This window comes from Oncorhynchus mykiss, chromosome 11 (assembly GCF_057628025.1).
Source record: "Oncorhynchus mykiss isolate SJ-2025 chromosome 11, ASM5762802v1, whole genome shotgun sequence".
NCBI lineage: Eukaryota > Metazoa > Chordata > Actinopteri > Salmoniformes > Salmonidae > Oncorhynchus > Oncorhynchus mykiss.
The window spans coordinates 63,271,421-63,298,914 of NC_143032.1; the positions used below are offsets into that span (position 1 = coordinate 63,271,421).

Consider the following 27,494-nt stretch of genomic DNA (forward strand, 5'->3'; position numbering starts at 1 on the left):
ACAGCTGGTGATCTCATTAAATATAAATTGCATTTGTCAAATATATTTAATAACGTGCATCGAATTTGAAAGATGTTCATTCTCTGTTAGGGAATTATTGAAAAAATGTCAACTTTGCTTTCATGTAATAATACGCAGTCATTAGTATTCCCACAGACTGAACATGGCTGGTTAGCTACCTAGCCATGTGGCACCACAGACAGCAAATGTCCTAATTTTATCTACATAAAACACCTCCTCGTTTCTGTCCTTTTTCAATGGTTTTCTGTGTATAACAACTTCACCCTTTGACATTTAATTCATACATAGCATTCGAAAAGTATTCAGACACATTGACCTTTTCCACATTTTGTTACATTACAGCCTTATTCTAAAATGGATTAAATAAAAACATTCCCTCATCGATCTACACACAATATCCCATAATGACAAAGTGAAAATGAGGTTTTTAGAAATTGTTGCAAATTTATTTTAAAAAAGTATTCAGACCCTTTGCTATGAGACTCAAAATTGAGCTCAGGTGCATCCTATTTCCACTGATCATCTTTGAGATTTCTACAGCTTGATTGGAGTCCACCTGTGGTAAATTCAATTGATTGGACATGATTTGGAAAGGCATAAGCTCCCACAGTTGACAGTGCATGTCAGAGCAAAAACCACGCCATGAGGTCGAAGAAATTGTCCGTAGAGCTCCGAGACAGGATTGTGTCGAGCCACAGATCTGGGGAAGGTTACCAAAAAATGTCTGCAGCATTGAAGGTCCCCAAGAACACAGTGGCCTCCATCAATCTTAAATGGAAGAAGTTTGGAACCACCAAGACTCTTCCTAGAGCTGGCTGCCCGGCTAAACTGAGAAGGGCCTTGGTCAGGGAGGTGACCAAGAACCAGATGGTCACTTTGACAGAGCTCCAAAGTTTCTCTGTGGAGATGGGAGAAACTTCCAGAAGGACAACCATCTCTGCAGCATTCCACCAATCAGACCTTTATGGTAGTGGCCAGACGGAAGCCACTCGTCAGTAAAATGCACATGACAGCCCGCTGGGAGTTTTCCAAAAGGACCATGACGTTAAGTCTGGAGGAAACATGGCACCATCCCTACGGTGAAGCACGGTGGTGGCAGCATCATGCTGTGGGGATTCTTTTCAGTGGCAGGGACTGGGAGACTAGTCAGGATCGAGGGATACATTTACAGAGAAAAATACAGAGAGAGATCCTTGATGAAAACCTGCTCAGGACCTCAGACTGGGGCGAAGGTACCCCTTCCAACAGGACACCTATTCTAAGCACACAGCCAAGACAATGCAGGAGTGGCTTCAGGACAAGTCTCTGAATGTCCTTGAGTGGCCAAGCCAGAGCCTGGACTTGAACCTGATCGAACAGCTCTGGAGAGACCTGAAAATAGCTGTGCTGTGACGCTCCCCATCCAACCTGACAGAGCTTGAGAGGATCTGTAGAGAAGAATGGGAGAAACTACCCAAATATAGGTGTGCCAAGCTTGTAGCATCATACCCAAGAAGAATCGAGGCTGTAATCGCTGCCAAAGGTGCTTCAACAAAGTACTGAGTAAAGGGTCTGAACACTTATGTAAATGTGATACTTCATATATTTATTTAAGGCTGTAACAAAACAAAATGTGGAAAATTCAAAAAAATTCAAGGGTCTGAATACTTTCTGAATGCACTGTATTTAACAATGATTTTGCTTGTCAAAGAAAAACAATCGCATTCAGTCAGAAATTGGGTCAAGTGGTCAGGGCTACATAAGGTTAATAAAATGGCTCAAGTACAACAGGAAGCAATGCCTAACCCCTGAGTTGCTTCAGACCCTGAAGGATGACTTCCTGTGTGGAATGGTGGTAGACTTCAGGAAACAGCAGAGGGAGCAGAGGGAGCACTCCCCTCTATCACTGTGTCATCTTGTCTACTCTCTGTCCCTAGATGACCTGATAACCCTAAAAGGGGAAACACACACACACACACACACAAAGAGGGAAAATGGGCAGAGAGAGAGACACAATGGTTTTAACCAATCACACAACTCCCTGCCCTCCAGCCCCCACACACCAACAATAAGGCCTTTGTCTCAGGCAGCTCACACACACACACACACACACACACACACACACACACACGTGCACACACACGCGCACACACACATCTTGCAGTAAAGGAAACACCATTTCTGGACACAGGACTGGTCTTCAGTGTGTGAGAGAGTGCGTGTGCGTGCATGTCCACCTGGGCACATGACTGCAGCTGCCCCTTCTTTCCCCCTCCCCCATCTAATTTTCTCCCACTCTCACCCTCTCTCTCTGTCTGTAGGTGAGAGGTCACGCACAGCAACATTCCACACTGAAAACGACAGAGCAGTGAAGGGAACAGAGAAGAGAAAAGTGACAAGAGCACTACAGAAGAGAGAAATGATGGGTTCTCATACTGCCATAGAGCCACTAACACACGCTGAGTTGTGTATGTGTATGTACCACTAGACCTTGTGACTGTAGTCATAAAACAGATGTTTGTTTATCCTAAGACAGACTGACTTACAGACTAATTGACAGAAAAGAAAGATGGAAAGAATGAGAGAGAAAGGAAAGAGAGGAACATACAGTAAATAAAAACAGAGAGGTGGAACGAGAGAGGGGGAGAGAGTGGAGGGAAAGGTAGCAGTATGGGGACAGGATCAAGGGCTGATAGGGCAGTGTTGAAAGCAGATCTTCCCACCACACACACACACTCTGACATGCGGGCTCTAGAGGACAGCTGATGGGGAGATCTCGTTTCACTGACAAACACACTTAAGCTTCAAGTGAGAAACAGTGAAAACCAATACTCTACCGCGTTGCCGCCTCTCTGCCCCTTTCCATGTCTCCCCTCTCCCTGCCCTACCTCACCCTCTGCACCTCCGCCCATCTCCCTACTTTCCATGTCTCCCCTCTCCCTGCCCTACCTCACCCTCTGCACCTCCGCCCATCTCCCTACTTCCCATGTCTCCACATCTCCCTTGCCTCTCCAGGGTAGACCAGATCCCTCCGACGCACACAGGTTACTCAACCAGAGGACTGATCCCAAATGTCGCCCCTAAATCGACACTAGCCCTAACACACAATAATCGACTCAGTCTCTGTGCTGTAGGTAGTCTTACCCACACCTAATTGTCTCTGTGCCGTAGGTAGTCTTACCCACACCTAACTGTCTCTGTGCTGTAGGTAGTAATACCCACACCTAACTGTCTCTGTGCTGTAGGTAGTAATACCCACACCTAACCGTCTCTGTGCTGTAGCCTTGAAGCTTGTTAGCTGAGGCACCTTCAACAAGTGTGCCAGAACAATGCTACCATTTCCATAGCGAGGTCAGAGGTGAGCAGTCACCATACAGCAAAGACGATGTGTTAGGGGGCTAGAGTTTCACAATCTGTCACCAGTAAAACGCACAGAGATGGCCAAGAAAACACACACACACACACACACACACACACACACACACACACTAGGGCTGGGACAATACCAGTATCACAATCAGGGCTGGGAATTGCCAGGGACCTCACAATATGATATTATCACAATACTTAGGTGCCGATACAGTATGTATTGCAATTTTATATGTATTATGACACTGCGATTGTATTGCGATTTGATGTTCCAAACATATTGGTCACTATACACGGAGTGTACAAAAACATGCTCTTTCCATTACATAGACTATCCAGGTGAAAGTGCTGATCCCTTATTGATGTCACTTCAAATCAGTTTAGATGAAAGGGAGGAGACAGGTTAAAGAAGGATTTTTAAGCCTTGAGACATGGATTGTGCATGTGTGCCATTAAGAAGGTAAATGGGCAAGACAAAGATTTAAGTGCCTTTGAACGTGGTATGGTAGTAGGTGCCAGGTGCACCGGTTTGAGTGTGTCAACAACTGCAAAGCTGCTGGGTTTTTCATGATCAACAGTTTCCCGTTTGTATCAAGAATGGTGCACCACCCAAAGGACATCCAGCCAACTTAACGCATCTGTGGGAAGCATTGGAGTCAACACGGGCCAGCTTCCCTGTGGAACGATTTCAAACATCCTTGTAAAGTCCATGCCCTGATGAATACCTACTTCCGGCACCGACAGAGATGGCCGCCTCGCTTCGCGTTCCTAGGAAACTATGCAGTTTTTTGTTTTTTTACGTGTTATTTCTTACATTAGTACCCCAGGTCATCTTAGGTTTCATTACATACAGTCGAGAAGAACTACTGAACATAAGAGCAGCGTCAACTCACCATCAGTACGACCAAGAATATGACTTTCGCGAAGCGGATCCTGTATTCTGCCTTTCACCCAGGACAACGGAATGGATCCCAGCCGGCGACCCAAAAAAACGACTTCGTAAAAGGGGGAAACGGAGCGGTCTTCTGGTCAGACTCCGGAGACGGGCACATCGTGCACCACTCCCTAGCATTCTTCTCGCCAATGTCCAGTCTCTTGACAACAAGGTTGATGAAATCAGAGCAAGGGTAGCATTCCAGAGGGACATCAGAGACTGTAATGTTCTTTGCTTCACGGAAACATGGCTCACTGGAGAGACACTATCGGAGTCGGTGCAGCCAGCTGGTTTCTCCACGCATCGCGCAGACAGAAACAAACATCTTTCTGGTAAGAAAAGGGGCGGGGGCGTATGCTTCATGGTTAACGTGACGTGGTGTGATCATAACAACATACAGGTAGGTACTCAAGTCCTTCTGTTCACCTGATTTAGAATTCCTCACAATCAAATGTCGACCGCATTATCTACCAAGGGAATTCTCTTCGATTATAATCACAGCCGTATATATTCCCCCCCAAGCAGACACATCGATGGCTCTGAACAAACTTTATTTGACTCTTTGCAAACTGGAATCCATTTATTCGGAGGCTGCATTCATTGTAGCTGGGGATTTTAACAAGGCTAATCTGAAAACAAGACTCCCTAAATTTTATCAGCATATCGATTGCGCAACCAGGGCTGGAAAAACCCTGGATCACTGCTATTCTAACTTCCGCGACGCATATAAGGCCCTGCCCCGCCCTCCTTTCGGAAAAGCTGACCACGACTCCATTTTGTTGATCCCTGCCTACAGACAGAAACTAAAACAAGAAGCTCCCGCGCTGAGGTCTGTTCAACGCTGGTCCGACCAATCTGATTCCACACTCCAAGACTGCTTCCATCACGTGGACTGGGATATGTTTCGTATTGTGTCAGACAACAATATTGACGAATACGCTGATTCGGTGTGCGAATTCATTAGAACCAGCTGGCCGGTGTGTTTACGGACATATTCAATCAATCCCTATACCAGTCTGCTGTTCCCACATGCTTCAAGAGGGCCACCATTGTTCCTGTTCCCAAGAAAGCTAAGGTAACTGCGCTAAATGACTACCGCCTCACTTCCGTCATCATGAAGTGCTTTGAGAGACTAGTCAAGGACCATATCACCTCCACCCTACCCGACACCCTAGACCCACTCCAATTTGCTTACTGCCCAAATAGGTCCACAGACGATGCAATCTCAACCACACTGCACACTGCCCTAACCCATCTGGACAAGAGGAATACCTATGTGAGAATGCTGTTCATCGACTACAGCTCGGCATTCAACACCATAGTATCCTACAAGCTCGTCATCAAGCTCGAGACCCTGGGTCTCGACCCCGCCCTGTGCAACTGGGTACTGGACTTCCTGACGGGCCGCCCCCAGGTGGTGAGGGTAGGCAACAACATCTCCACCCCGCTGATCCTCAACACTGGGGCCCCACAAGGGTGCGTTCTGAGCCCTCTCCTGTACTCCCTGTTCACCCACGACTGCGTGGCCACGCACGCCTCCAACTCAATCATCAAGTTTGCGGACGACACAACAGTGGTAGGCTTGATTACCAACAACGACGAGACGGCCTACAGGGAGGAGGTGAGGGCCCTCGGAGTGTGGTGTCAGGAAAATAACCTCACACTCAACGTCAACAAAACTAAGGAGATGATTGTGGACTTCAGGAAACAGCAGAGGGAACACCCCCCTATCCACATCAATGGAAAAGTAGTGGAGAGGGTAGCAAGTTAAGTTCCTCGGCATACACATCACAGACAAACTGAATTGGTCCACTCACACAGACAGCATCGTGAAGAAGGCGCAACAGCGCCTCTTCAACCTCAGGAGGCTGAAGAAATTCGGTTTGTCACCAAAAGCACTCACAAACTTCTACAGATGCACAATCGAGAGCATCCTGGCGGGCTGTATCACCGCCTGGTACGGCAACTGCTCCGCCCACAACCGTAAGGCTCTCCAGAGGGTAGTGAGGTCTGCACAACGCATCACCGGGGGCAAACTACCTGCCCTCCAGGACACCTACACCACCCGATGTTACAGGAACGCCATAAAGATCATCAAGGACATCAACCACCCGAGCCACTGCCTATTCACCCCGCTATCATCCAGAAGGCGAGGTCAGTACAGGTGCATCAAAGCTGGGACCGAGAGACTGAAAAACAGCTTCTATCTCAAGGCCATCAGACTGTTAAACAGCCACCACTAACATTGAGTGGCTGCTGCCAACACACTGACACAACTCCAGCCACTTTAATAATGGGAATTGATGGGAAATTATGTAAAATATATCACTAGCCACTTTAAACAATGCTACCTAATATAATGTTTACATACCCTACATTATTCATCTCATATGTATATGTATATACTGTACTCTATATCATCTACTGCATCTTTATGTAATACATGTATCACTAGCCACTTTAACTATGCCACTTTGTTTACATACTCATCTCAGATGTATATACTGCACTCAATACCATCTACTGTATCTTGCCTATGCCGCTCTGTACCATCACTCATTCATATATCTTTATGTACATATTCTTTATCCCCTTACACTTGTGTCTATAAGGTAGTAGTTTTGGAATTGTTAGGTAGATTACTTGTTGGTTATTACTGCATTGTCGGAACTAGAAGCACAAGCATTTCGCTACACTCGCATTAACATCTGCTAACCATGTGTATGTGACAAATAACATTTGATTTGAGGCTATTCTGAGAGCAAAAGGGGGTGCAACTCAATATTGGGAAGGTGTTCCTAATGTTTTGTACACTCCGTAGGTCTGCTGCAGAGAGAAAACAGAGAGCATGAGAACTCATTTTGATCAGTCAGGGAAATAAAAGTGCTGAAAACATGTTGGCTCACTATGTGAAACGAAGATGGAGAACAAGTTATAGGATGAAAAATACTGGAGTGGGGAGTTTTGGCGCAGATACAGCCGACTAGCACTAGCTAACACTACCTATAGTATTTTTTTGAACAAATCGATCATTGGAGTCAAATATCGATACAATATTGTCCAAAAATATTATTGCGATATGTAACTGTATCGACTTCCCCCTCCCCATCACTAATCGCGATACTCATTAGTATTGTGGCAAGGAAACAAAACACAAAGCAGGTTTAACTTCGGAAAACCTGCCCTAATGTTGGAAACAAGCATCATTGTTGTCATCCAGTCACATTTGTTTATTCTCCAAGCTATATCACACAATATTTGACATACAGCAGGTTTTTAAAGGACCTAAGAGTTTGGTCTGCTTCGTGTTTTCTTTTTTGCCATGGCAAAAATATTGCCTAACTGGTATCATCACAGCCCTAATACACATAGTCCATCCCTCAGGGCAAGACAGCTGAGGGAGTGGAGGCCAGGCCAGACTGCTGTTGTCTCAACCCTGACTCTTTCACATAAAGACACACTATTGGTCTAGTCAACATTCCCCAGCCTGCTCTTGTCTCTGCGACCCCAGAAGGTCAGGCAGGGTCAGAGTTCACCTCGCCTCTGTTTCTGTGCAGCCAGCTTACCAGTGTGTGTGGGGGGGAGTGTGTGTGTGTGTGTGTGTGTGTGTGTGTGAGAGAGTGACCTTGCAGTCTTTCCTTACATTTGAGGTTATGCACTGCAGCACCAGCAGTTCGGATTAGGAAGCAGAAGCGTTTGTGTTTGTTTGTATGTGTGTGTGTGTGGCCATTTTGCACGGTCATACATCCCCTCAGAAGAGCAGGGACGTGTGTGTGTGTGTGTGTGTGTGTGTGTGAGGTAATGGGGGGTGGGGTAGACACAGATGGACAGCTGGTGTTTCTGTGATGGTAAATCACTCAGAGGCACCCCCCCGAAACACACACACACACAACTCTGCTCCCACCCCCCTCCCTCACACAGAGAAGCGCTCCTCTATATCAGGGATCATCAAGTAGATTCAGCTGCGGGCCAATTCTTTCTTGAGCGGATGGTAAGGGGCTGGAACCTAATTACAAATCATTTGTCAATCGCAAATTGACCACAAGAAGGACAAACAGATATAACATTTGGCTTAAACATAATAATTTCAAACTCTGCTTACATTTGTATATAATTACGTACACTACATGATCAAAAGTATGTGCACACCTGCTCCTCCAACATCTCATTCCAACCAAAATTATGTCCATTAATATTGAGTTGGTCCCCCCTTTGCTGCTATAACAGCCTCCATTGTTCTTGGAAGGCTTCCAATATATGTTGGAACATTGCTGCGGGGACTTGCTTCCATTCAGCCACAAGAGCATTAGTGAGGTTGGGCACTGATGTTGGGTGACTAGACCTGGCTCGCAGTCGGTGTTCCAATTCATCCCAAAGTTGTTTGATGGGGTTGAGGTCAGGGCTCTGTGCAGGCCAATAAAGTTCTTGCACACCGATCGCAAAACAAACCATTTCTGTATGGACCTCAATTTATGCATGGGGGCATTGTCATGCGGAAACAGGAAAAGGCCTTTCCCAAACTGTTGCCACAAGGTTGGAAGCACAGAATTATCAAGAATGCCATATCCCTTCACTGGAATTAAAGGGCCTAGCCCAAACCATGAAAAACAGCCCCAGACCATTATTCCTCCTCCACCAAACTTTACAGTTGCCACTTTTCATCGGGGCAGGTAGTGTTTTAGGGAAATCCGCCAAACCTAGATTTGTCTGTCGAACTGCCAGATGGTGAAGAGTGATTCATCACTCCAGAGAACACATTTTCAGAGTCTAATGGCAGCAAGATTTACACCACTAGAGCCAATGCTTGGCATTGCGCATGGTGATCTTAGGCTTGTGTTCGGCTACTCGGCCATTGAAACCCATTTCATGAAGCTCCCAACAAACATTTATTGCGCTGACGTTGCTTCCAGTGGCAGTCTGTAACTTGGTTGTGAGTGTTGCAACCGAGGACAGACGATTTTACACGATACGTGCTTCAGCACTCAGTGGTCTTGTTCTGTGAGCTCGTGTGGCCAACCACTTTGCGGCTGAGCCGTAGTTGCTCTAGTCATTTCCACATCCCAGTAACAGCACTTACAGTTGACCAGGGCAGCTCTAACAGGGCAGAAATTTGACAAAATGACATGTTGGAAAGGTGGCATCCTATGACGATGCCACGTTGAAAGTTACTGAGCTCTTCATTAAGGTCATTCTACTGACAATGTTTGTCTATGGAGATTGCATGGCTGTGTGCTTGATCTGTCAGCAACGGGTAAAGCTGAAATAACCGAATCAACTCATTTGAAGGGGTGTCCACATACAGTATTTATACAAAAGTATCTCTCTTTTATGTGTGGGAATACTTTGGAACAGATTTCCAACATTAAAATGACTTGGAGCTGATTTGCTGGTGTCAAACATCATAACATTTACTGTTGAAGTCAGAAGTGGGGCGGCAGGGTAGCCTAGTGGTTAGAGCGTTGGACTAGTAAAGGGAAGGTTGCGAGTTCAAACCCCCGAGCTGACAAGGTACAAATCTGTGGTTCTGCCCCTGAACAGGCAGTTAACCCACTGTTCCCAGGCCGTCATTGAAAATAAGAATTTGTTCTTAACTGACTTGCCTGGTTAAATAAAGGTAAAATAAAAAATAAAAAAAATATCCACATACTTTTCCTCCCTCATTATGCCATCTATTTTGTGAAGTGCACCAGTCCCTCCTGCAGCAAAGCACCCCCACAACATGATGCTGCCACCCCCGTGCTTCACGGGTGGGATGGTGATCTGCAGCTTGCAAGCCTCCCCCTTTATCCTCCAAACATAACGATGGTCATTATGGGCAAACAGTTCTATTTTTGTTTCATCAGACCAGAGGACATTTCTCCAAAAAATACGATTTTTGTCCCCATGTGCAGTTGCAAACCGTAGTCTGGCTTTTTTATGACGGATTTGGAGCAGTGGCTTCTTCCTTGCTGAGCGGCCTTTCAGGTTATGTCGATATAGGACTCGTTTTACTGTGGATATAGATACTTTTGTACCCGTTTCCTCCAGCATCTTCACAGGGTCCTTTGCTGTTGTTCTGGGATTGATTTGCACTTTTCGCACAAAAGTACGCTCATCTCTAGGAGACAGAACGAATCTCCTTCCTGAGCGGTATGATGGCTGCGTGGTCCCATGGTGTTTATACTTGCGTACTATTGTTTGTACAGATGAATGTGGTACCTTCAGGTGTTTGGAAATTGCTCCCAAGGATGAACCAGACATGTGGAGGTCTACAATTTCTTTCTGAGGTCTTGGCTGATTTCTTTTGATTTTCCCATGATGTCAAGCAAAGAGGCACTGAGTTTGAAGGTAGGCCTTGAAATACATCCACAGGTACACCTCCAATTGACTCAAATTATGTCAATTAGACTATCAGAAGCTTCGAACGCCATTACATTATTTTCTGGAATTTTCCAAGCTGTTTAAAGGCACAGTCAACTTAGTGTTTGTAAACTTCTGACCCACAGGAATTGTGATACAGTGAATGATAAGTGAAATAATCTGTCTGTAAACATTTGTTGGAAAAATTACTTGTGTCATGCACAAAGTAGATGTCCTAACCGACTTGCCAAAACTATAGTTTGTTAACAAGAAATGTGTGGAGTTGTTGAAAACCAAGTTTTAATGACTCCAACCTAAGTGTATGTAAACTACCGACTTCAAATGCATATTTTATTTGGTCAGAAAACTTGGGGGGACAAATAAAATGACCGCCTACAGTTGGGGAACCCTGGTCTACAGGCTAGAACACATGAATAGACCGGCCAGTAGACCAGTCACCCACAGAATTGACAGGTTTGCTAAACGTGGGTGTGACCAATAAAATATGATTTAATTTGATAAAAGACATACTGAAAAACACTGCCCAGGGTACAGCCAACAGCTCATTTACATGTCTTAAGTAACACACACAGCTTTTATGAACTCATCAAGTCCCTCAGGTCACCAACCGCCTCCCATTCCTGGGATAAATTCACACATCAAAAGGCACACCACACACACACACCACACAGACACACCACACAGACACACCACACACCACACAGACACACCCACACAGACACACCCACACAGACACACCCCACAGACACACCCCACAGACACACACAGTGCTCAGGGGACCACCAAGCATACAGGCTGCCGAGGTGAGATAAGTGTTTATGTCCAAAGCCAGGACACACTTAGGCACTCAAAATACACGCACACACAAGGGGGGAGAGAGAGAGAGAGAGAGAGAGAGAGAGAGACACACACACACACAAGGAGAGAGAGACACACACACAAGAGGAGAGGGAGAGAGACACACACACAAGGGGAGAGAGAGAGAGAGAGAGAGACACACACACAAGGGGAGAGAGAGAGCGAGACACACACACAAGGGGAGAGAGAGAGAGAGAGAGACACACACACACAAGGGGGGAGAGAGAGAGAGAGAGACACATACAAGGGGAGAGAGAGAGAGAGAGACACACACACACGGGGAGAGAGAGAGAGACACACACACACAAGGGGAGAGAGAGAGAGAGAGAGAGAGACACACACACACACAAGGGGAGAGCGAGAGAGAGACACACACACAAGGGGAGAGAGAGAGAGAAACACACACACACACAAAGACAGACTGGACTGCTTTAACAGCTACTCCTTATCTCTGTCCACAGATAGTGAGATGGATTAACAGCTAAATCTGGCACACACACTCTGACCACAATCCCGGCTCTGTGTGTGTGTGTTGGACTGCTAACTGAATGTGTCAGGGAGAGTGATGCAGGGGTTGACCCAAGGTTCATTATACCAGAACACACACATTCATCTTCCACTACTAACACACACACCATTTACTGATTTGTGTGACAGAACATACACCACATCACTTACTGTGCACTGTGAATCTGATAATAATTCTCTCTCTCCTCCCCCCTACCCTCCCCCTCATACACACCTCTCGCCCTGAAGGGGCCTCTTAACCAGGTTCTCCATATGCCCGTCTCCCCCCTCTCTCTATGGCTCACGTTCTGGCCTCTCCTCTACTCTCTGTCACCATCTGCCACTTCACAACAGAGAGATGAAAGAGAGAGGCAGGGAAAGATATAAAGACAGAGAGAGGTGGTTAGAGAGATAGAGACAGAGAGAGAGAAAGAAAGAAAAGAAAGAAAGAGGGAGGGAGAGAGAAAGAGAGAGGGCAGCCCCAGACTGCCTCTCTTACACACACACACACACACACACACACAGTTCCAGTCTATATTACAATGATAGCTAACAGCTGAATGGAGGGATAGAAGAGAAAGGAGAATAGGAAAAGGAGAGAGAAGGGAAGGGAGAAATAGTGGGATAGACTAGAGGTAAGGAGAGAGAGAGAGAGAGAGAGAGAGAGAGAGAGAGAGAGAGAGAGAGAGCGAGAGAGAGGGGGGGGGGGGGGGGGGGGGGGGGGGAGAAGATGACAACAACCCATTGCAACCCAGTCAGTGAGCATGCTCACTCCTGTCCCTGACACCACGGCAGCAACTGCCAATTTTAGCAGAGAGACAGACAGGATGAGAGGGAGATCGTTCTGGATCAGAGGGTCAAAGTGCAAGTTTGCTCTAAACACACACACACACACAGCAAACACTACACTCCCCTAGGGACCTGAACAGACATTACACAGAGCCCTACAGTGACACCAAAGGTGGCTGTGTGAGAAATGAGGAGGGTTAGAGAGACAGCAGAGGCCACGTGCTGATTTCATTAGAGGAGAGACAGAGAGAGAGAGAGGTCTGTGACCACAAATGAAGAGCAGAGACCAGCTGTCAGTGGTTGATGTCAGCTCTATTCAAAATCAAATCAAATGTTATTGGTTACATACACATATTTAGCAGATGTTATTGCTGGTGTAGCGAAATGCTTGTGTTCCAAGCTCCAACAGTGTAGTAATATCTAACAATTTACAACAATACACACAAATCTAAAAGTAAAATAATCCAATTAAGAAATATATAAATATTAGGACAAGCAATGTCAGTGTGGAATTTACTAAAATACAGTAGAATAGAATACAGTATATACACATATGAGATGTGTAAAGCAGTATGTAGTCATTATTAAAGTGACTAGTGTTCCATTATTAAAGTAGCCAGTGATTCCATGTATATGTACATAGGACAGCAGCCTCTAAGGTGCAGGGTTGAGTAACCAGGTGGTAGCCGGCTAGTGATGGCTATTTAACAGTCCGATGGCCTTGAGATTGAAAAACAGCTTCTGTCTCTCGGTCCCTGCTTTGATGCACTTGTACTAACCTCGCCTTCTGGATGATAGCGTGGTAAACAGGACGTGGCTCGGGTGATTGATGTCCTTGATGATCGTTTTGGCCTTCCTGTGACATCGGCTGCTGTAGGTGTCCTGGAGGGCAGGCAGTGTGCCCTCAGTGATGCGTTGGGCAGACCGCACCATGCTCTGGAGAGCCCTGCGGTTGCGGGGGGTGCAGTTGCTGTACCAGGCAGTGATACAGCTCGATGGGATGCTCTCAATTGTGCATCTGTAAAAGGTTGTGAGGGTCTTACAGGCCAAGCCAAATTTCTTCAGTTGAGGCGCTGTTGCACCTTCTCCAACACACTGCCTGTGTGGGTGGACCATTTCAGATAGTCAGTGATATGTACGGCGAGGAACTTGAAGCTTTCCAACTTCTCCACTGCGGTCCCGTCGATGTGGATAGGGGCATGCACCCTCTGCTTTTTCCTGAAGTCCATGATCAGCTCCTTTGTTTTGTTGATGTTGCGGGAGAGGTTATTTTCCTGGCACCACTCTGCCAGAACCCTCACCTCCTCCCTGTAGGCTGTCTCGTCATCGTTGGTAATCGGGTCTACTATGGTTGTGTCGTCTGCAAACTTGATGATTGAGTTGGAGGCGTGTGTGGCCATGTAGTCATAGGTGAACAGGGAGTACAGAAGAGGGCTGAGTACACATCCTTGTGGGGCCCCTGTGTTGAGGATCAGCCTGTGTGTGTGTGTGTGTGTGCCCCTGAATGACCGGTTTCAATTACATATAAACTTTGACCCTATGTATTGTAGCGAAGGAAGCAAAGGAGCTACAGAGAGAGAGCTGAGAGAGAGGGAGATATACAGTGCCTTGCAAAAGTATTCGGCCCCCTTGAACTTTGCGACCTTTTGCCACATTTCAGGCTTCAAACATAAAGATATAAAACTGTATTTTTTTTGTGAAGAATCAACAACAAGTGGGACACAATCATGAAGTGGAACGACATTTATTGGATATTTCAAACTTTTTTAACAAATCAAAAACTGAAAAATTGGGCGTGCAAAATTATTCAGCCCCCTTAAGTTAATACTTTGTAGCGCCACCTTTTGCTGCGATTACAGCTGTAAGTCGCTTGGGGTATGTCTCTATCAGTTTTGCACATCGAGAGACTGAAATTTTTTCCCATTCCTCCTTGCAAAACAGCTCGAGCTCAGTGAGGTTGGATGGAGAGCATTTGTGAACAGCAGTTTTCAGTGCTTTCCACAGATTCTCGATTGGATTCAGGTCTGGACTTTGACTTGGCCATTCTAACACCTGGATATGTTTATTTTTGAACCAGAAAATTGTAGATTTTGCTTTATGTTTTGGATCATTGTCTTGTTGGAAGACAAATCTCCGTCCCAGTCTCAGGTCTTTTGCAGACTCCATCAGGTTTTCTTCCAGAATGGTCCTGTATTTGGCTCCATCCATCTTCCCATCAATTTTAACCATCTTCCCTGTCCCTGCTGAAGAAAAGCAGGCCCAAACCATGATGCTGCCACCACCATGTTTGACAGTGGGGATGGTGTGTTCAGCTGTGTTGCTTTTACGCCAAACATAACGTTTTGCATTGTTGCCAAAAAGTTCCATTTTGGTTTCATCTGACCAGAGCACCTTCTTCCACATGTTTGGTGTGTCTCCCAGGTGGCTTGTGGCAAACTTTAAACGACACTTTTTATGGATATCTTCAAGAAATGGCTTTCTTCTTGCCACTCTTCCATAAAGGCCAGATTTGTGCAATATACGACTGATTGTTGTCCTATGGACAGAGTCTCCCACCTCAGCTGTAGATCTCTGCAGTTCATCCAGAGTGATCATGGGCCTCTTGGCTGCATCTCTGATCAGTCTTCTCCTTGTATGAGCTGAAAGTTTAGAGGGACGGCCAGGTCTTGGTAGATTTGCAGTGGTCTGATACTCCTTCCATTTCAATATTATCACTTGCACAGTGCTCCTTGGGATGTTTAAAGCTTGGGAAATCTTTTTGTATCCAAATCAGTCTTTAAACTTCTTCACAACAGTATCTCGGACCTGCCTGGTGTGTTCCTTGTTCTTCATGATGCTCTCTGCGCTTTTAACGGACCTCTGAGACTATCACAGTGCAGGTGCATTTATACGGAGACGTGATTACACACAGGTGGATTGTATTTATCATCATTAGTCCTTTAGGTCAACATTGGATCATTCAGAGATCCTCACTGAACTTCTGGAGAGAGTTTGCTGCACTGAAAGTAAAGGGGCTGAATAATTTTGCACGCCCAATTTTTCAGTTTTTGATTTGTTAAAAAACTTTGAAATATCCAATAAATGTCGTTCCACTTCATGATTGTGTCCCACTTGTTGTTGCTTCTTCACAAACAAAATACAGTTGTATATCTTTATGTTTGAAGCCTGAAATGTGGCAAAAGGTCGCAAAGTTCAAGGGGGCCGAATACTTTCGCAAGGCACTGTACCAATGACCTAAGATCCATTCACTTCTGTACTAGTACACACACACACACACACTCAATACTGCGCACATAATGAGATGCTTGGGTACAAGATGGCTGCTCTCCAGGGAAAAGAGAGAGTCAGCGAGGTGCTGGGTGTATGAAAGGAACAAACACACACGCGCACACAGCAAGCTGCATAGTGTATGAGAAGAGCTGAGCACACAGCAAGTCAACACAGGTTAATGACTCTAGAAGAGACTACCACACACACACAAAAATGTATTTATACACACACTGTCAGAAAACCCATTAAGTGGTGTTGTAGGGGGGTGGAGTGATGGCATCTCATTTAAACAGCAATACTGGTCTTTCTATCAATCACTCCTCAAACTTTCGGTCTTTGGAAATGTGTTAAGACATGGACAGTCAACCCAGAATATATCTATCTATATACACCCACAATAAGACTCAATCATGGTCACTCTTACTGACTGTTGTGGCTGCTTTGCATGATGTATTGCTGTCTCTACCTGCTTTCCCTTCGTGATGTTGTCTGTGCCCAATAATGTTTGTGCCATGTTTTGTGCTGTTACCATGTTGTTGTCATGTTGTGTTGCTACCATGCTGTGTTGTCATGTGTTGATGCCTTAGGTCTCTCTTTATGTAGTGTTGTCTATCTTGTCATGATGTGTGTTTTGTCCTATATTTTTAATTCCAGCCCCTGTCCCCGCAGGAGGCCGTCATTGTAAATAAGAATTTGTTCTTAACGGACTTGCCTAGTTAAATAAAAAATAAAATAACAATTGCTATACAATCGGAACATATCCATCAACATAAACTTACCTTCTCAGTTGCTATAGGCAACAGCAGACGAGAGCCAAATTCATCACACAAGAAAACCCTCAAACAGTCAATCCAACACAGGTAACGTTTAAAGGACATTTACAGTACAACTATTCAACAACATATTTTAAACTATCAGAATCTGATCAGATCAATAGGGATGGGATCTCTCCTTACAAGCACAATTTGATAAGCATCTAGATACATGGGCTCCGATACGATGCAGGAATGAGACTTTTAGTTCAAAACGATTCGATTAGTGGAACGAACCGATGTGATTAGGTTCAATTCGATATGATATGTTTTTCATAACTGAGTAAAATTTCAGGTCTGCTAAGCACAAACTTGAACGTTGTGAAAATTCTGTGTACCTTCCGGCGCGCGTTTACTGTGGACACTGGTTTTACCCGCTTTAAGTTAGTTTTAACAGTAGTCAAGTAGGCTACCGTGGCTATTGGATCAAAATGTAGACCTACCAGTGGTCTACCATCAAAAACAATGGAGAAAATGCATCCAATAATATTTTAACATGGAAATAGCTGGTCTATCATTCAGCCTACAGTAGCAGCCAATGTGTGGTGTTCAATGTAGGCCTACATTCCATGAGACTTTTGAAAAAACATGCAGGGCTTGACATGACTGTTTATCCACTTGTCCTTCAGACAAGGAGGTGACTGAAAAGGTTGTTGTGTTGTTTGATGCAAGAAACTACTTCACAAAATAAAATGCATCATTATTACCATACCATTATTACAGATAATCAGACAAATTACATTACCCTCTGCCTATTGACTACTTAGCTTATTCAAGCCTGTCTCAAAAGACAAAAAAAAAAAGTTGTGACTCACTTTTCAAAGATGTCTAGAAATGTAGTAAGCAATCACTCCCCCATTGCTGACAACAAATTATCTATAACGGGGCTAATAACTCTCTAACTAGTAAAGGATATGAACAAATGTACACATGTTGCTCTGTTGCTCTCGCACATGTTGCTCTCGCTTTGATCTTAAAACAAGCACATCTACTCACGACCGCTCATGCTGTAAAAACAGTCCAGTTCAAAGTGAATGGCACAGACCTCATATATGGCAATGATCTATTTGCATATAGGCCTACTGCAGCTCTGATTGGTTATGACGCACCGGTCTGTGTAGCGTATGGGCCTCAGTCGTGCCTGTCAATGTAATAGAATCCTACCTCAAAGCGTTCTGCCTACAACAAAATCTATTGCATACTTAGTTTTGCATACTAAGTCTTGCATTGCTCGTTTTGTTTCGGTATGTGATATTGAAAGTAGCTAATATTGCAGTGATTCGATCACATTTCCCACAGTAAAGGGAAACGTAACTAATGGGGAAAACACTAAAAAATTTAAGTGAAGTTCATATTGCTGATATTTCTTCTGCGTGACAGTCACACAGCTTAGAGGGAACATTGTATAGCAGATTAAAATGTTTTGAGCTAGTAATATTTCAATAATTATATTTAGAAACTAGCTATGACATACATAGCCAATTAATATAACAGCTTTGGAGTTCACCTGTCTCAAAAGCGAATGGTTTTTAGCGTTTGGAAAATTACGGAGGACTGAGCTCTTCTCCTGTTCCAATCAGTGTGGCTCGCAAAAATGATTGCTGTCCTTTTTATGAAATTACACATTTAACCTGTTCATGTAAAAATGACCGAATGCACTGACTGTTTGAACCTGGCAATCGAAAAGCCCCAATCAGCAGTTAGATGTGCAATCAGCAAGATGTAAGTTGTGTCCACTCCGGTAGCCTACACAGCTAAAACACTATTTGACAGTGCTTTTGGTAACAATGACCCATAAAAATGACATTGGTCGTCCCTATATTAGTAAACTGATTATTATTGTATTTTTTTTGTGAAGGTTCAGAGCAGACAGACCATAATGTTCAAAAAGTACATATGCAAAGAAATAGATGTTTTTTTAATAAGCATTATTTTTGCCATCTCATCTCCCCTCTACCTCCCCCTTCTTAGTAGGTGCGACCCATTCCTATTCCCCCCTCCCTCCTTTGGCTCATGCTGTGGATATATCTATGCACAAAACATCATGGATAACTCATCTTGGGTTTGTATAATTGTTTGTGGGAACAAGGCACACACGGATAGAATCAGCCTGCATACATCAATATTCGATACAGATATTCAAAATACAATTCATGAATTCAAACATAATTGCATTATAATATCTCATAATAAGCTTTTGAACTTTTTGACTACTCTATTAAATGTATCTAATGTTGTTTCCTTGGCACCATCTGGTCACCAACATTATTTTTGCAGCGGTCAGTCCAGACAACCATACAAGTTTCTGGGGAACTGTGAGAGTCAGTGAAGTGAAGAGTCATCGTTCAACAACAGTATATTTGGAAGATAAACTTTTTCCTAATCTGTATTCTGTTGGTAGTCTTTAAGATCTATATTTCATACAGTAACTGTTCCCATTGATTTACGGATGGCTTCTAGTAGTTTTTTTTATATTTATATGAAGTGACTTCGGAAACTATTCAGACCCTTTGACCTTTTCCACATTTTGTTACGTGTCACGACTCCCGCCGAAGTTGGCTCCCCCGCCAGTTCGGGTGGTGCTCGGCGGTCGTCGTCACCGGCCTGCTAGCCGCCACCGATGCCTTTCCCTTTTCTTCTCCCTCATCAATCTACACACAATACCCCATAATGACAAAGCAAAAACAGGTTTTTTGAAATGTTGGCAAATTTATACAAAATAAAAAAAACTGAAATATTACATTTACATAAGTATTCAGATCCTTTATTCAGTACTTTGTTGAAGCACCTTTGGCAGCGATTACTGCCTTGAGTCTTCTTGGGTATGACGCTACAAGCTTGGCACTCCTTTCTCCCATTCAACTCTGCAGATCCTCTCAAGCTCTGTCAGGTTAGATGGGGAGCGTCGCTGCACTGCTATTTTCAGGTCTCTCCAGAGATGTTCGACCGTGTTCAAGTCCGGGCTCTGGCTGGGCCATTCAAGGACATTTAGAGATTTTTCCCGAAGCCACTCATTAGTTGTGTGCTTAGGGTCGTTGTCCTGTTGGAAGGTGTACGTTGGCCCCAGTCTGAGGTCCTATGCGCTCTGGAGAAGGTTTTCATCAAGGACCTCTCTGTACTTTGCTCTGTTCATCTTTCTCTCAATCTTGACTAGTCTCCCAGTCCCTGCCACTGAAAAACATCCCCACAGCATTGCTTCTCATGGTTTGAGTCTTTAGGTGCCTTTTGGCAAACTCCAAGTGGGCTGTCATGTGCCTTTTACTGAGGAGTGTTTCTGTCTGGCTACTCTACCATAAAGGCCTGATTGGTGGAGTGCTGCAGAAATGGTTGTCTTTCTGGAAGATTATTCCATCTCCACAGAGGAACTCTAGAGCTCTCTCAGAGTGACCATCGGGTTCTTGGTCACCTTCCTGACCAAGACCCTTCTCCCCCGATTGCTCAGTTTGGCCGGGTGGCCAGCTCTATGAAGAGTCTTGGTGTTCTTGGGGACCTTCAATGCTGCAGAAATGTTCTGGTACCCTTCCCCTCGACACAGTCCTGTCTTGGAGCTCTACGGACAATTCCTTCGACCACATGGCTTGGTTTTTGCTTTGACATGCACTGTCAACTATGGGACCTGATATAGACAGGTGTGTGCCTTTCCAAATCATGTCCAATCAATTGAATTTGCCACTCCAATCAAGTTGTAGAAACATCTCAAGGATGATCAATGGAAACAGGATGCACTTGAGCTCAATTTCAAATCTCATAGCAAAGAGTCTGAATACTTCTGTAAATAAGGTATTGTTTTATATTTTTATAAATTTGCAAAATCAAAAAAACTGTTTTTACTTTGTCATTGAGGGGTATTGTGTATAGATTGCTGAGGAAAATGTTTTATTTCATCCATTTTAAAATAAGGCTGTAACGTAACAAAATGTGGAAAAGGTCAAGAGGTCTACTTGTGTTCTGACTACCTAACAACTCAGTAAGTGGATGGAGTGGGAGTGATTTAATATTGCCAAAGCTATTTTACAAACATCTGAATGCTGAAGTTGCCGCGCAGATGTAGCCTACGTATATTAGAACAGGGATAGGGTAGCCCTACCTCTCGTTGGCGCGAGCAGCTGTGTCTCCCGCACGGTGCACAGTTATTATCTGATTTGTAGATCAATGTTATACACAGTTATATGCATAAACGTTTGATATCCTGAAGGAGAGGATGCATCAACTCAGTCACAACAGATGAGGTATTTTCAGAATAAGGCAGAAAAAAAATAAGATTAAAAAACATCTGTGAATTTGAGATTAGTAACGTTTGAGTCTGTTTCCTTACCGATGCACGCTTCATTTGGATTGGTCTGGATTCCCTTGGACCGATGCACTTGCATCTTAAACATTTGAACATCTTAAACACTTAAACATTTGATGCGTATCCGTGAATTGTTACATCCCTACTGATCATCTCTTTGGGCAACACAACCAAACAATCAGCTCTAAACTGCTGATTAACATTTCAAAATGCTTCAGCATCATTTAAAGCTACATTAGCAACAGTGTATTCATACCAGTAACGTATCTAAAAGGCATCCTTACCCTCTTCCTAGGGGGTCCCTTGTCCTGCGCTGCACGGCCCCCTAGCCGGCCCCCTCGGCCCTCCCCTGAGGGGGGCCTGATGGTCATCCGGATCTCCGGGGGACAGATGTAGTTCTCCAGACTCTTGGGGGGCTTCTTGGTGCGTTTGGTGGTTTGGATCTTCAGCTTCAGACTCCCCTCCTGGAAGCTGGCTTCTTTGATGGAGAACTCCTGCTCCTCTAGCCCCTCCCCTTCTCCATGGGACCCCCAGCGCTCACCCATCACATCACCAATGACCTCATCACACCGCGACGCAGGCCCCAGACCCGCCCTTTCCGGTTCTTTCTCTTCAGGCTCAGCCCTTCCACCTCCTAATTCTGCCTCCTTAGGTCGGGCTGAGCTAACCAGATCCCTCGACTCCATCCACACTCCCACCAGAACCAGTCAGGATCCAGAGAGCGGCGGCAGCTAGCCAATAGGTTTGCAGAGAGTGGCTGTCAGTCAGAGTGGGTTGCCTTAGGAACGTTAGCTACTGTTTCTGGATTGGTTCTCCCACAGGAACACATGTAATCCAACAAGGCCAAACTACAGAGAGAGGAGAGAGAGAGAAATTACTATCAAAACTTTGAAACATACCATTTGTAGTGGCAGTAAGGATTTGAGTCCAAAACGTGTACACGCCCGCACAGCAGTGTTCTAGAAAATTGAACTGTTGGCTTTTTTTATACCTTTGGAATTCTCAGTGCAGCTCAAGCAACTTCTCCAAATGTCAACACATTCAAATGAATACAGGACGCGCACGCAGATCTGCGTTGGTTTGGAATTTTGGGGAGGTGAGCGGTCGGCTGTGCATCCCCCGCTGTGCATCCCCCGTGGACGGTGGTCTCAGCCGCATAGCTATGTCACAATGGGCCGCCGGACTATCGCGGCTCTGCGTTTGTGGACTCTGAATTACGCTTTAGTGTCTCAGAGTTTAAGACTGGTGCATGAGCAGGCAGAGAGCTGTGCAGGCATGCCATACACACTCATTTACATTTTACACTGTGTAAACAACATTTCACACACACACACACACTTTCTCTCTTTCTCCCCACCCTCTCTTTCTCTCTCCTTCACTCTCTCAATGTAAAATGAAGACATTCCTCTCCAGCTCTCTAAAGGGAGGGTGAAGCTAGCCTGAGGACACAAGAACAAAAGCTGCAGATTGAGATGAAAAAGCTGACGGCTCTTTTTTCCTTTTCTCCTTCAGCAGAGGGAGGGAATTGCGTAGACTGAGAGGGAGAGGGGGAGGGGGAAGGTACATTATTTTTCCAGATGTGGTTTACTAGCTGATCTCGAAAAAAACTGAGTCTGACCTGTTTCACACACACACATACTCACACATCCATAGAGACACTGCGGCACTCAAGGATCAGAGTTGTCCACCTATAATGTCATTTCTGCTCTCTAGGGAAGAGGGTGTGTTTGTTTCAGACTCAGCACAAACACACATAAAGCCCTGTCACTCAGTGAGCCAGTCAGACTACCACCAGTATTACATCCATCTCTCAGTAGACATGTCTAATCCAACTGAGAGATGTGTATGTACAAAGCCTAAACACACACACACACACACACACTTTTCTTCCATGAACAAATACACACAAAAACAGCGACCAAAACAAACAGTACACTTCACACTCCAGCTCCTGTGAGTCCCATCCCTCACACCGACATGAGCCACGTTTAACAAACATTGTATTGTTTCAAAGGATATGTTCTGTGTACATTAAGTCTTTATTTGACCTTAAAAGTAATCTATGGGTCAGGAGAAACTGTAATCCACGATTTGAATTTATTGAAATAAACCTCAGCTACACTTGTCATCTGCACATTTCATACTGAGAGTTTATGTACTTAAGGTTTGGGTTAGCGTGTACTTCAGGCTCCTGTATGTGTGTGTGTGTGTTAGCCCCTGGATCAGCCTCCCGTCCTGTACAGCTGATCCCCTGTTGTCATGTTAGCCAACAGGCCTTGGAGGTCTTAAATGCTCTGCTCACAGTGGGTTTGGATAACCAGCATAATACACTATAGAGTTTCAGACTATCAGAGTATGACTGTACACACACACACACACAGCTCTGGCAGTATGTCCCTGTTTGGTCCTCTCTGTCGGGTTTGGTCCTCTCTGACTCGGCCCAATGGCATCTTTTAAACCCCCCTGTATGTGTGTGCGTGTGTGTGCAGTGACTGGGCCCTAAGGCATGTATTAAAGCCACCCCAAATGTGTCTGTGCTCATGGACCAGGACTCTCCCTTGGAACAATGAGAGGAAAACAAGGACAGCTGCCAAATCCAACCACATAGCAACAAATCCAGTGACCAACCAGATCCTCTGAGGAGGACACAACAGCAGTCTCTACACTGCTCTGTCTACACTAAATGGTATCATTTACAAGACCTTAAGAAGACATTTGCAACTGAGGCAAAACCATATCAAACAGCTAGATGATTCCACATCTCCAGCTCCATGTAGCTTTGAATAGACTTAGGAAAAAGTATTGTTTTTTTTACACTTGAAGTTCATTAATACACAACTAATAAGACCTATGGAGTAGAGTATAGTTTTACCAACCCTGCTATTACTTACTTCTGTTCAGGCTCAGTGTCCGCTCTGGAGCATGAAGTCACAAGGTCTGCTGGGCGGCTACTGAGTAGCAACCTAGCGATTCCAAAAGCCCTGGTCTGCCCTGTCAATTACGGTCGCCAGAACAGAGCTGTTTTAGAGCTGTTGGGCTCTAAAATTAGTTTATTGTTATCAAGTTCGATCCCCACAGTGAATTATTTTAAAGTTTGTTACAAATCAAGATATTTAATGAAATAGTGATAGTGATCCTTTCTGACTGCTACATTTGTTGTCACACAGGACCACGTGCTGGCAGACCAATCACGGGCCGGCAGGCTACCAGGAAGCTCCGGTTGACTCTCTCAGGCAGGATGAAAATGACTACATCAACCATGATCCTTTGCTAGTTACAGCCACTTTCACCATGATCCTTACAAAATGTTGTGGTGTGCAATTCAACCACATTGAGCAATATGGTGCGCTTCAAATTCAAATAGTTCCAGCTTCATGCGCCATCGGGAGGTTTCCATAGGAATACGTAGATGACGTCAGCGCTGTCACTATGTACTGGTCTATGCTTTAATGTCTATGCTTCTGTTACTGGAAATGAGGCTGTGTTTATGTTAGGATGACCCTTACTGAGCCTCTCTCGCTCTGAGCCTCAGACTCTCACACAGACACACACCTCTCTGTATGCCGTGTAGACAGCAGGGTGATTGTGAGAGGCCAGACTGGCTGCATAAATAGCTTTATTATGTTCCTAACGCTGCCAGCTCTACCCACAGTTTCCCTCTAACCAGCATAAGGCCTTTCCTTCACTGTGTGTGTGTGTGTGTGTGTGTGTGTGTGTGTGTGTGTGTGTGTGTGTGTGCAGAAAATGGACCGTCTTTGGCAGTAATAGGACAGAATTTAGACTATTAAAATCTTTCATTTTCATCAACTACTACTCCCAACACGTACTTGAAGAGCACTTTGATGAAAGCTATGATCCTCTTCCTTGTGCATATGGGTATAAGATAGAGAGAGGGAGAAAGAGAGAGAGAGGCCCAGCCGAAACACAACCTTTTAAGGCTGCAAACCCAGCAGCCTTAGGCGGACTCAGAAATAGCTCCCGCAAGCACGTACATGCACACGCACACGCACACACACTGAGTATGATGGCTCTTGTAGAAGATTTGGTTTCTTTTGGTGTAGGAGTGTTGCAGACTCATACATCTGATGCCAGCTACTCTCTCTCTCACCCTCCTCCCGACTGTCTCTTTAACAGAGATAGGTGGATGAGGATAAAAGGATGGAACTGGCCGTAGAGACTGATCTGTAGAGACTGATCTGTAGAGACTGATCTGTATAAACCAGTGGCTCCCTAACAGTTGGCTGCTGCTATGAGACTGTATCCTGGCTAAAAACCTTGATTCTGTTAACTAGTTGAACCATGGTTTAAGAGGATGTGATCTGTCCCCCATAACACACACAAAGAGAGACTGAGCTGGTTAAAACATTCTTAGACATCATGTGAGAGTAAGATAACACAGGTCTTAGTGGCTGTGGTTGCATAATGCCCCTGATAAAGTCACACACCCAGCATTAATCTAATAGACTAAAGCAGTTCCTGATGTTTTACCAGTCTGAGTTCCTGCTGAGACCCCCCAACCCTGTGTGTGTATGTGTGTGTGTTTTTGCAAGTGTGCGGGCATGCATGCGACATGGCTTACTCTGCTATCCCTGATCACAGAACCAAAGGACAGACAGGTCCTCAACATTCACATTGCCATTGAGGCTCTGCATTAGTCTGCTGTATGAGCATGGCTGGTAGGACAGTAGATGAATGTTAAACCACTTCAAATGCAGCAGGAGACACAAAATGGCTGTAAGTGAAAACACCTAACCCTCTACCATACCCCCTCTCTCCCTTCCCTCTACCTCACCTCCCTCATCTCCCTTCTGTCTGCCTCCTCCCTCTCTGCCAGAAGGTGTTCCTGTACTGATACGCAGCTCAGAGACCGCCAACAGTTAGATTTGTCCCTGGATCTCTTTCCTCTATTCCCCCTCTCTCCCTTGCCCCTCTGACCAGCTCTTTCTCTTCCCCCTCTCTCTACCCCACCCCTTCCCCCATCTTACTGCCTCCCTCCCTCCCTCTCTATCCTCTCTCTACCCCCCCTCCCCCATCTTGCTGCCTCCCTCCCTCCCTCTCTATCCTCTCTCTACCCCCCCTCCCCCATCTTGCTGCCTCCCTCCCTCTCTCTCTCCAGTCTTGGCTGGGGTCCAGTGTTACCCAGAGGAGAGGGAACACAGGGGACATCTGGCCACACTCCTCTCCTCTGTTTCACATCACTTCAGATGGAGAAAAACAAGCAGAGAAAGCCAGTGTAGCCGATTAGGTCTCACTTTACAATAAGTGTCCTTAATACCTATGCACTGGCAGGTACAGTCGATGGGTCTGCTTTTGGCTCAGGTCTCAAACCAGAATTACTATCACAGCTGGACCAACCTTAACAATTTTCACATTTGAGAGAGAGTACCCATGAACTCTTAAAGGGTGCCCTGTCACAGGTCTAGGTTCCCCTATGATTCCAACACTGGCCCTAACAGTTAGCCTGCCTAGATCATGGGCTTTGAATTTGCTCCAGGAATCCAAACTGATTCCAAATGGTGAGAGCCTCTGTTAGTACGCTACTGTAGTCCACCATCCAAGATGTTTCCAGTTGCCATGACAACAAGAAGCCCCACACCACACATATCAGATACAGCGCCTTCAAAAAGTATTCACACCCCTCGATTTTCCACATTTTGTTGGTTTTACAGCCTGAATTTTTAATTGATCAAACTTAGATTTTGTCACTGGCCTACACACAATACCCCACAATGTCAAAGAGGAATCATGTCTTTCTAAAATGTTACAAATTAATATAAACTGAAAAGCTGAAATGTCTTGAGTCAATAAGTATTTAAACTAGGGATATTTTCCTTGCCAAAAAAAACAATACCGATAACCAATATAAAAATGTTAGCGGCCTTTTAAGAATTCTAGTACAGCTAAAAAAAGTTTGAAACACACACACACACACACACACACACACACAGACCAAAAAGTTGTTTTGTTGTCATTTACGTACACTACCGTTCAAAAGTTTGGGGTCACATAGAAATGTCCTTGTTTTTGAAAAAAAAACATTTTTTGTCCATTAAAATAACATCTAATTGATCAGAAATACAGTGGGGCAAAAAAGTATTTTGTCAGCCACCAATTGTGCAAGTTCTCCCACTTAAAAATATGAGAGGGGCCTGTAATTTTCAACATAGGTACACTTCAACTATGACAGACAAAATTAGGGAAAATCACATTGTAGGATTGTTTATTAATTTATTTGCAAATTATGGTGGAAAATAAGTATTTGGTCACCTACAAACAAGCAAGATTTCTGGCTCTCACAGACCTG

General features: G+C 44.8%; 1 protein-coding gene across 2 annotated transcripts in view; it reads right to left on the reverse strand.

The window, feature by feature from the left end:
• LOC110536152 (SET-binding protein) overlaps positions 1-27,494 on the reverse strand; it is an 81,201-nt gene that overhangs the window by 50,333 nt on the left and 3,374 nt on the right. For both annotated transcript variants that reach the window (XM_021621736.3, XM_090190869.1), the window contains exon 2: positions 21,475-22,038. In XM_021621736.3, the coding sequence (XP_021477411.3) occupies positions 21,475-21,876 (402 nt within the window). In that variant the 5' untranslated portion in view covers positions 21,877-22,038. The remainder of the gene's footprint in view (positions 1-21,474; positions 22,039-27,494) is intronic.